This window comes from Pectinophora gossypiella, chromosome 21 (genome assembly GCF_024362695.1).
Source record: "Pectinophora gossypiella chromosome 21, ilPecGoss1.1, whole genome shotgun sequence".
Classification (NCBI taxonomy): Eukaryota; Metazoa; Arthropoda; class Insecta; order Lepidoptera; family Gelechiidae; genus Pectinophora; species Pectinophora gossypiella.
The window spans coordinates 9,294,348-9,305,899 of record NC_065424.1 but is presented as its reverse complement, the minus strand read 5'-3'; the positions used below and the strand labels follow the sequence as shown (position 1 = coordinate 9,305,899).

The following is an 11,552-nucleotide window of genomic DNA, read 5'->3' as shown; positions in this document are numbered from 1 at the left end:
AAAAAACTTTATTGCTGTGAAAACGATTGCAAAACAGCAATTGTTATGCAAAATAAATTGGAAATTTCGAAATCTATGTTTTGATTTCGAATTGCGAAACCTTATTTTTGTAAAAAAATATCAAATTGGAATATTTCAATTGAATCTCAAATTTTATAACGCATATACGTATCTTTTTTATTTGCATTTGATAAAGATCACATTGTTTTTGCAGACGCGTGTTCGATTGCTTTAAGTTTGCTTTTAAGTATCTACTTATTTATTTATTTCTTCAATGTTAAAGATGAGCATGAACAAGTTTGTGGCGATGTTGATTTTGGTCTTTTATACGTCGCAACCGCAGATGTGTTACTCAAGAAAAGTTTTGATGTTGAAAGGGAACATGTTCCAAAAGTTAAACGTCTTAATTCAAAACATGGTCAACAAAATATTCACCACATTGAAATTGAACAAAAATTTTACTCTTGAATACAAGCACCGGTTGCTTCTGTCCATGCACGCTAGTATGAAGAGTATTGCCGAAGAGAACTTTCGACTTTACAAGAGTATTAAAAGAATTTGTAGATTTAATCAAACAAAAAGACCAAGAGAAGGTCTTTTTAATCTCGATACGCTCGTTGAAGTGATCGTAGACGATCATCTCAATCCTACCATAGACAATTCCAAGAATAATACCAAAAAAGCTGGTTTTAAATTGAAGATAACTTCACTAGAGATTCCAGCTAAATCAGAAGAATCAATAGTATTTCTGAGAGAATACCTGAATAATGTGGAAAATATGCAATTAGTGGGTTTCGAAACACCTTCGCAGAGGATAAAAGAAATGTACGAAAAGAATGCAAAGATCAGAGTTATTAAAAGAAAAAATCTTAAGGCTTGGCGTTAGTATGTTGATAATCTTTTATTTTAAATCGCAGTTTAATAAAGGTGAGGTCTTTCATTCATCTGGAATCTGGTAATAAATGAAAATTAAATGGCGTTCTGCACGGCGCACTGAGTAATCTGTGAATATCTGTTGAGAGGATATATGTAAATCTGCACACAGATACATACCTTTACACCGGAAAAGAACCAGCGTGCTTGTAAGAAACGATTGATGAATGTGGAGGAAGCAAGAGAAGTGTGTAAGGATCGAAGCTAATGGAATTTCATAGTGATTGCTTGCCCCGGTGGGAAAAGAAAATTCTCTACTAGCTCTTTAACTCACATTTTCTCTTGTCTCAACTTCAAACCCGACAGGAGCACCAAACGTCACGGAGTCTACCAACGGAACGATGAAGCTTGCCAACAGAAGACTGTTCCAGGGTCTGAACACGAAGATCATGAAGTTCCCGTTCGTGGCCAGCATCCACGTGATGGGCGACTTCGTGTGCACTGGCTCCATCGTCAGTGCTGACATGGTCATCACTGCTGGGACTTGCATGCAGGTGTAAGTGTCATAAGGTCTCAATAGTCTCATACATTTATTCCAAAAGATTTATGCAGTGTCTAGGAGGCACTTTTTTAGTATTTATGCAATGGCATTGGAGCAGCATGGTGGATGCATATTCCTTGGTTGATTGAGGGGAGGCTTGTGGTCATCAGTTGGACATAAATAGGGTATTTTATTTGATTAATTTTAAGACATTTACAGGAAAACTTATAAGTTGGCAGTAAGGTGGGCAAGGACGGAATCTTTAATATTATAGTCGATAATGTTTGGCTTTTTCTTCGGGTTAATTTAATTCAAGTACTTAATCTTTTAATCTGGCCATTTTCCATAATTCAATTCAATCAATCAATTGTAATCAAATTAGTTTTATAATAATTTCACAACGGTGAAAGAAATCATCGTAAGGATTAACTTTATCGTACGGAAACCCACATTCCCGAGAAATGCACTTCGGAGGTATGTGACCTAACCTGTATTGGGCTGGTTATCCCTTCGCGGGTTGAAAAGTCAGATTGGCAGTCGCTTACGTATAAAACTGGATCTGCCAAATGTTTATGTTATGTTAGCGGATTCTTTGAAAAGCGGAATAACGCTAACGAGATAATGATGATTACTTACATGGTGATGGTTACAAGCGAATCGTACATATAGATATTATCAAATAGTTCATCAAGTTAAAAGTATTAACGTTATAAGATTCGGAAACAGTAAGTATAGGTTTTAAATATTTTTTTCTTTTACAGCGCGTTTAGCAACCCAAAGTTTCTCGACAGTCATCCGAAGAGTATTTTCGTGCGTGTCGGAAGCGAGTTCACAGACAAAGACGGCGAATTGTGCTATGTCTCCAAAATCTTCTTCCACCCATCTTTTGACCCTGTTACCCTGAGAAATAACCTAGCCATAGTAAAGATAAAGAAACGCCTCAACTTCCGGAAGAAAAATAAGAAGATAAGAAGGATCGTGTACAAGAAAAATAATGATACGCTTATGGAGAATGTTAAGGCAGTTATGTTGTTGGGATGGGGTGAAAAGGTAATAAGAACTTTTTTTTGTTTGTAAGCAATTTGGAATCTCTGGCGTGATCGACGATATTCACTGCTTATCGTAAGTATCTCCATCTGTTTTTCTCTTAATGAAAATAATAGAAATGAGCGCACGTCGATGCGCTTTCTGCCTGAAGCTGACTGACAGACGCTACTGTTATCAAGTTATTCTTCTTCTATCGTGTGGGTTGTGAAGTGGATTACCAACCCCGTCAACCCTGGTGTCAGGATTACTATTGAGGCGCCAATGGCCCTTGACATGGCTCTTACATCATTAAGTTTTTTACTTACATCAGTAAGTAGTAACCGGGACCAACTAACTACTTACGGGAGGTACTTATTTATATCCTTTTATTTGTTACCAAAGTGTATATTATTTCAGCAGGATCTGACCTCTGGAGCCAATCCATTGTCATACTCAAATTTAGACATCTACGGCATTGAAAAATGTACAACTACGTATTCCAAGTAAGTTTTAGGAATTCAACAAGTCCAGGCTTATTGTGTCCACACACTCCGGCCAACTCGGGACCTCCGGATCGTGAGCCCACAGGACGACAGAATGAATGAATGAATTTGTATTTATTCGCATAAAAATTACAGAAATTTTGTTCGAAATACTGAAATAGACAGAATATTAGTAAAAAAATAAGTTCAACAAAGCAAATCTCAATTATAGAAAATAAATGAATACAGCATAAAAAAATTGTTAATGAATTATGAAAAAAATATAAAAGAATAAAAAATAAAATAAAAAAGTCACAAGATAAGTAACGCTAAAATTTTAGGTCACACTACCATCAAACGTAAAGAAATGGCAAATATCCAATTGGAACTTAAGTACGTCTTCAATTTATCTAAGTTCTAACTGTAACCCATTGATGCGTTACGCACAAAATCTGGGTCGTGGTAAAGAAAAATACGCCATCCTGTGCAGAAGTTCTTGTATTATTTCAACATCCGCTAATTACATAATAACGTGTCTGATGCGTTTTTAAAAAGCTATTACATTTTTCAGGAGATACGTTACTAACATGAACTATTGCGCCGGATTCTCTACAAAAGGTTCTGGAGCTTGTCAGGTTGGTAATTGGTAAACGATCGTTAAATACAGATTTTTTATAGATCACAAACTGAACAATAATTTAAGAAAACGAAATTTTATCGCATCGCTGAACCTACCTAAGAATCTTTTTCATGAACTAAATTAAGATTTATTACTTATTTTCAACAGCAAATTTTGCTGTATGCATTTTATTATTGTTTCACAGAAGAATATATTTGCAGAGAGACGTCGGGGGTCCAGCTATCCTGAACAGTACCCTGGTAGGAGTGGTTAGTTTCGGACCACCGATTTGCGGCACTCCAGATGCACCCACTGTCTTCACTGACATCAAATATTACACGGACTGGATTGAGTCAGTCATCAAAGGGGTGAAACTATATTTAAATGTATCTTTCTGAAATAACAATTGACCTTTCCTTAATCTTGCTAATGTTTCTAATGCCAATATTCCAGATTCCATCGAAGACCAAACTAAAAAAGCCAAGCAAAATCTTAGCGAAACTAAAAACGAAGATCGAACAGCAGTTACGTAAAATCAAACCCGAACTACAAATGAAAATAAGAACTAGTAGTGGTAAAAAACATATGAGGGCTCAAACAGGAGAGTATCCCCAAGCGATACAAGTCATATCGTATCTGTTAAATAAACTCTTAGGTGGCAATCTCAGACTAGATTCGGATGACGACGACGAAGAAGATAGTAGTGACGAAAAAAGTGATACTAATACCACTACTGAAGCAACAGATAAACATACAACTGAAATTACAACATTTAAAACTTATGACAAAAGTGACGTGAGAAATATGCCACCTACAGATACTACTCCAGCCAACGATCCTGAACCGCTCTACGATGATCGGCACGTTCTAGTGACAACTACAAAACCAGATAAAGGATATACAGATATTATTATGACAGAAGTGCCGGAAGCACACCGACAAGGTCTAGAAACTGAGGCTCAAAAGCCTAACGTTAATGAGAATATACCATTTCAGAACTATTCAGATTTCACAGAAGGACTTATAATTGGCGCAGTCCGTATTCTGCAAGAATATTTAGGTCTAAACGTATCTGTGACTCCAATGGATGAAAACGTCGATAACTCAGCGGTAATGGTTGATTCTTCAGAGGACCAGCTAGGCAAATCTAATAAAAAATATTTAAATAATATGATGAGCAGTGAAGAAAACGGAAACACTGCAGAGAAAATGAAAAACATTCAACGATATAAAGTGTCACAAATTGAAGGGAGTATCGAAAAAACTAACGATGTATCCACCTCGGAAGAAGGGATAAGCATTGAATTGCCTTCTAAGACAACGACGTCATCGTCGAGGTACCCATCCCTATTTTTTTCAAGAAAAACAACAACTGAAAGAACGACACAATTTGACAGCGAAGATCCGATGGCGGAAAATGGTGGCTCAGACTTAATGTCAGAAGAAGAAGAAAAGAAATTTTTAAGCAAAAACTTTAAACCGGACAATTCATTGAACATGCTGAATGAAGACGATTTGGTGGTTCTGCTTCTTCAAGATAAAATTACTACTCGGCGGCGAAGAACCACAACCACGAATAAACCGGTCTCCTATCACGATTTTGGTCTTTTGGCAACACAATACATGAGTGAGGACGATGAAAGGAAAACTGTCACGGATTCCGATGAAGAAGCAAGTGAAACGCCACAACTGCGGAATAAGTCGGTACGTTCTACTGTCCTGAGTATAACTAAAATCACGTCAACCACTCAAATGACATCAGATGAAGACGATGACGATGAAGATAGTGAGAAAGACGGCAGACGTCATATACTGGATTATATTAACGTAGATTAAAAAATAAAAGGAGTATGCATCTTATATATCTGTCTTTTCGTTATTCGAGGTGAGGCCTGCGAGCCGCAGTGTAACATATATTATTATACATATACTATAGGTTGTTTATGATAATGAATATATATATAATCCACCACAATAATTGTAAAGAAATGTTATTTCAAACTTTTAACACGTTTTGGTGTGAAAATATTACAATTTTAAATATAATAATAATAATAAATAATTAGTTATTATAATATGTAATCTACTTATTAAATAAATAATTTTATTTATAATTTTGTGTGTTTGAAATCTATCGACAGACTTTTTTATTCCAAGATAAAAAAGTGTTTGAATTAGCATATTGATTGTCCTGTCCATAAGATTCTAACAATATTATATTAATGAACTTACTCTAAAACTGAATTAAGACATAAAATTAAAAACTCTGCGTAGAATGGAACGTATTGAATAGTTTTGGTATTCGTCGCAAGGTGGCGCCGTCACCGAATTGTTTTACGTCATTTTAGTCGGGTGGTGATAACATTTCCCGAGACTAAAGTCGAATTAGAGGTAAAAATACTCATCGATTTCCTTTATTTTAGTGATTATTACGTATATATTTGTTATAATTTTGATTCAATAGTGATTAAAACATGCGTTTGTATAAATTAAGTGCAGAAGAGTCAAGTGGTGTGCCCAAAAAAATTGAGTTCGAATTTCAAATAAAATTGATTTTCTTTCTAAATAAGGGTTGATTTTGTTTTTATAGGTATTTTATACGTTATAAATGCCGTTCAGTTTTGTTTTTAAGCATTTAGTGTAAATGTAATGACATTTTCAGTAAAATACCTGTTATGTAACTGGTATTGATTGTCCGAATGGCTTAGGTAACCTCTTACTTATCATAATACGATTGGCTTGTGATCTACCTATTTGTCATTTTATTTTCTTTTTTAATATTTGTTCAAATTAATAAAGGTGAGGTGAAATTTCTTTATCATAAATCCATTTTCAAATATAGCATTTTTGCCGCATGATGCGACTACTATATGAAAATGCGGTTTGGAAAATATCCTGTAATGAACATACAATTCTTGACAATGCAGTACGGTGTAATATATAACAGATAAATCATGACAAACATAACTCCTTAACCGTAAGTCCATCTGTGATACTGTAAACATTCAATGTATTTCAAAACAATGGCCAATAAGGAGTGTTAGCAACACCATTGATTCCAACAAATGAATACACCAAAAATGTTATAAAATAAACATTTTATTTACTTTACATTTTCAAGTTAGACATATGCATAAAACTGAAGTTTGGTACATTGCCAGTTTTTGCCAAAAAATGTCTATAAATAGTCAAATCAGTATGTTACTGATAAATATGTTTTTGCAATTTAGGTTATTGAGATATGATTAATTACATCTGTGAATGTAGTACAGTGAAAACTACATTCTATTTCTTTATTTATAGTTTTATTACATAGAACACAATATGCATATGGACAACAAAACTAGACTAACTTTAAAGTAGTATTTTATCCTGATTAATTAAAAAATCAACCCGCACTGTAGCAGCATAGTGGAGTATGCACTATACTCTTGAGTCCGCCCTAGGACATATAGGCTATTTATGTTCTTGAATTAAACATAAAGATTTTAGTATGCTATTTTTGGTGTAAATATAGTTTTTTGTTCATTTTGCTTTTTTTTTTTAAATGTGATGTTTTGTTATTTATTCTCTTCAACCATAATACATTTAATTTTCTAATCTAGTTTTGTAAATTTCAAGAAAAAAAATACTTTTAGTCATGTTGAATAAATGTTTTTCGTTATGTTTTTTAATTCTAATAATTAAAACAATTTTATTTCCAGTAAAATGGCCAACTACATCCTACGCCGTGCGCTGTTAGATGCAGTCCGCGTACCCGCCGGCACTCGCTCAGTCAGCGAGCTCGCCAAGGTAAAGCCCTCTTAAATATATTTTATTTTTATTTAAAAAGGAAAAGCTCCTGAAACCTTCATTATAAAGAAAGATGGATGTACCTCTGACTACCCCATTACGAATAGTAGTGAGGTTGTGTTACGTTATGTATTTTTATTATTTCCTTTGATTTTGACTTTAGGGTAGCTGACAAGGTCATAGACAAATTAAAAAAAAGATTGTGAAATGTTTGAAAATAATCTGTTCAATATTAATTAAGTAGTAAATTAAAACAGTTTTATTTTGTGTTGTATTTATTTTTTATTATGTATTTATTATTATATTATTTATTTATTATAAATAAATATAAAAATAAATATTATATATTAATTATATTATAATTATAATAAATATTATTATGTTAAAAAATAAATACAACACAAAATTAATTTATTTATTTATTAATTACAAAAGATATTATAAAATTCTTACATTACGACACTAAAACCCATAATGGGTTTTTATATTGTATTTTTTTAGTGGTGCTGTGTGTGTGCTGTCCTTTAATACTAAATTATTATTATTTTAGTTTTTAATATAGCAATTCAGATAATAACTCCAACGTTATGTAATCCTCAGGTGGGCAACAGGGAGTGGGTGGGCTTTGGTTACAATGGGCAGCCCAACTATGTTGACAGAACCGACTTCCCCATGCCAGCTGTTCGGTTCCAGCCTGACACTCCTGACATCAAGGTACGGATGGTTTTCATATTTTCCGTACTAATTTATGGAGGTTAATTCGCATTACCTAAGCATACATCGAAAAAGACCGCGTTTAGTTTACCAACTAGAAATAAGTTTGTAATAGGGTATTTAACTGGGTCAAAGATAAGGTATAAAATGGCCCCGATTTCTGCAGACACCTCCTAATTTTACTTTAAGTTATACCTGTCATTTTCTTATCCGCCGAAAAGGAAAGTGACGGATGATTGACAGCTCTTAATTTTAGGAAGAATGAGTAAATAAATGGATTACCCGGGCGAATCAAAAAAGGTATCTCGCTGGTATGCAAACCATTTCACGTGTGCTGTCAATATAATTCTGGCGGGTTATGGGCGAATGTAAAATTTTTAGCCGGTTCTTTTAGATTTATGCTTAAAATTGATGTGTGTTCTATAAATTTTATGCTTGTCGATTACCCGTCCCTTTCCTTTTCGGCGGATAAGAAAATGACGGATATAACTTAAAATACAATTAGATGGTATTTACAGGAATTAGTACCATTGCTAATTTAAAAATAGAAGGCAATCTAAGATGATCATAATGCAATATTATTTTACTTTATCACTTATTTTACAATTTTAGTTATGAATTAAGTAACAATGAGTACGACGTTCGCTTCTATTGATGACGTCACAGGATAGTATTTCCATAGAAACTCCAAAGAAAACTTTCGTTTTGACGTTTCGGAAAAGTATCTCATTTGACTAGGTTGTCAAGTAGCCTATTGTAAGCAAAAAAACGTGTTTTTGCCATTGAAAAAATGTTGCGTCAACATCGACATAGGTCGCGATTAGTTTACCAGCTGTAAATAGGTTTGTAAATACGAAAACATTTTTTTTTATGATGGAACATCAAATAAACTACTGAGTACTGTGCAATAAAGTATACTTGATTTGATTAGATTAAACTAGTGTTCTTTTTAAGATTTATTTCTCTGTTGTTTCTTTATTTTATGTAGATTGTCGTCCTTTGTAGCGTTTATTTATTTATTTATTAGCGTTAATAAAGTAGCATGTTGTGTTTGCCTATAATTGGACGAGCACTAGTCCAGTATTTGTAAATAGGTTAAGTTACATGTAAAAGTGTTTTTGTCTGTTGGCAAACCTAATAAAATAAATAAATAAACTAAATGATTATCCATAAAGTAATCCGTGCTTCGGAAGGCACTGATGTAAGTAAGTAGTCGTTACATAAGCCATGTCAGTTGCCTTTGGCGGCTCAATAGTAACCCTGACACCAGGGTTGATGGGGTTGGTAATCGCATCTCACAACCCACACGATAGAAGACTCTTACGGTGACAATAGCTACTGCGCCGGAACGTAAAATTAATCTGAACTAACACCTTTACCTCCCAGGTCCTCCGCCAGAAAGAGAAGGGTGACTGGAAGAAGCTGACCCTTGAGGAGAAGAAGGCTCTATACCGCGCGTCCTTCTGCCAGACCTTCGCCGAGTTCCAGGCGCCCACGGGCGAGTGGAAGGGAGCCTTCGGCTGGGCGCTCGTGATCGGGTCGCTGTCTGTGTGGATCTATTTCGGCATGAAGCTGTTCGGTGAGTCTTGAGATTCTCAGAATTACTACCAATTCCCAGAATTACTACCAATTCCCAGAATTACTACCAATTTTCAAAATTACTACCAATTCTCTTACTTACTTCTTCCTACATGTGCGTTATGAGCTAGATGGTAATCTAGCTACCCTGGTAACCTCAGCAACCCTGGTGTCAGGGTCATTATTGAGACGTCAAAAGCCCCTGACATGACTAATGTAACGACTACATACTTACATCAGTAAGTAGTAACCGGGACCGACGAATTACTAACAATGATTACTATAACTAGTATGATTATTTTAATTTATTTTGTGTTTTTGTTCAATTTTATTACCAGAATACCCAAACTATCGTTTAACAGTGTTTGGGCATCACGAACTTACGAGGTTTTATTTATGTACTTACTAAATTATCTTTTATATCCCATTACAGTGTACAGTCCTCTGCCAGAGTCTCTGTCTGAAGAGAGACAGAAGGCCCAACTGAAACGCATGCTGGACCTGAAGGTTAACCCAGTAGACGGACTCGCCTCCAACTGGGACTACGAGAACAACCGCTGGAAGTAAACTTTACCACGGTATGTACACACTGTCAACAGTCTATACAGTGTAGATGTAGATATTTCGTTTTTTCTTTTTGTTTTTCTTTTTTGTTGATGTATAGCTTAAACAGTGTTTGAATTCGCAAATAACTCATTATCTCCCTAGCGTTATCCCGTTTACACAGGGTCCGCTTACCTAACCTGAAGATTTGACATGTCCGGTTTTTACAGAAGCGTCATATACCCCCGAAACGCATTTCTCGGGAATGTGGGTTTCCTTACGATGTTTTCTTTCACCGCTGAGCAAGTATATAAAACTAATTTGATTACAATTGATTGATTGAATTGAAATATGTCTTCTTGAAAATCGATTAAAAGAATACTTTGAATGAACCCTTTTCGTTGTTGCCTCAATGATTATTTTCTGTAATACTCTTTCTCTCTCCCCCCCCCCCACACACAAGAGTATCATTCTATAATTGTATGTACCAACTGGCAATTTATTTATTTTGGTTGGTAATTTATTTTATTCTAACTCTTTAAAAATCCTCAGGGTTGCCAAGTTTTATCACAAATTTTTATTTTTAAGTTGTTTCCTAGTTACGAAGTAATCAGCTGTTTTTTGCATCGGTTCTTTGAGAATGATTTTAGAACTGTGTACGTTTTCAATACAGTAAGTGTAGCCGTCTATAATGGTCGAGCCATCTGTGTTAGTTAGTTTTTGATTAAAGGATTCTAAAACTTATAAAAGCGCCTTCCATTTTCATTTAGCAAAAGTAAGTGACGAAATAAACTGAATTGCTCTTGTTTTATTCGCAGGCGCTATGGAGGTGCTACTCCGGTCAACATACGCGTACTTCGGTGATAGAGTAGACAATGTAATTTATAAGCGAATAACTCTGTAAGATAATTAAATTGTGATTCCAATCAATCAGTTACAACATTAGTCTTTTATTGCTTGTAATGACCTTCAGTATATTTTTATTTATTCATGATTACGTACATAATTGAATGTTACAAATACCGTTAAAATATTAGTAAGTATATTGGTTATGACGTTATTAGAGCATAGGCTCGATCAAATATGCTCCCATTTATCATCTCCCGACCGAATGCGTGCGTGCGTGCATGCAACATGCGTGCGTGCATGCATGTGTATGTTTGTTTTATTTAAAAAAAATTATAGTGATCTTGGTTTTCAAGTCTTCATTTGGTACATAGTGACTATTGATGAGTAGGATGTCTATTGATGATGTCATAGGTCAGGTCTATTGTCTTTACATTTTGTATAGGGTGAGAGCTCTCAGCGCTCCCCATTTGCCCGGCCAAGTAGTTAATGTCATATGCGGCAAATCTACAATAAGTAAAAAAAGACGTTTGGCAAA

General features: G+C 34.7%; 1 protein-coding gene across 1 annotated transcript; it reads left to right on the top strand.

Moving 5' to 3' along the window:
- The first annotated feature begins 5,842 nt into the window (after window positions 1-5,842).
- Window positions 5,843-11,108, top strand: LOC126376713 (cytochrome c oxidase subunit 4 isoform 1, mitochondrial-like). The gene is made up of 6 exons (XM_050024269.1): window positions 5,843-5,932; window positions 7,246-7,333; window positions 7,934-8,047; window positions 9,434-9,626; window positions 10,059-10,203; window positions 10,987-11,108. Exons 2-5 carry the CDS (start codon window positions 7,250-7,252, stop codon window positions 10,190-10,192), a joined length of 525 nt encoding a protein of 174 aa, XP_049880226.1. The 5' UTR covers window positions 5,843-5,932; window positions 7,246-7,249; the 3' UTR covers window positions 10,193-10,203; window positions 10,987-11,108.
- The last annotated feature ends 444 nt before the right edge of the window (window positions 11,109-11,552 follow it).

What these genes read in the sequence shown, in the direction of transcription:
- LOC126376713 (XM_050024269.1), top strand. Translation starts at nt 7,250, where the DNA reads ATGGCCAACTACATCCTACGCCGTGCGCTGTTAGATGCAGTCCGCGTA. An exon ending in CAGTCAGCGAGCTCGCCAAG is followed by an intron (nt 7,334 to 7,933) that starts GTAAAGCCCTCT and finishes TGTAATCCTCAG; the next exon opens with GTGGGCAACAGGGAGTGGGT. An exon ending in CTGACACTCCTGACATCAAG is followed by an intron (nt 8,048 to 9,433) that starts GTACGGATGGTT and finishes TTTACCTCCCAG; the next exon opens with GTCCTCCGCCAGAAAGAGAA.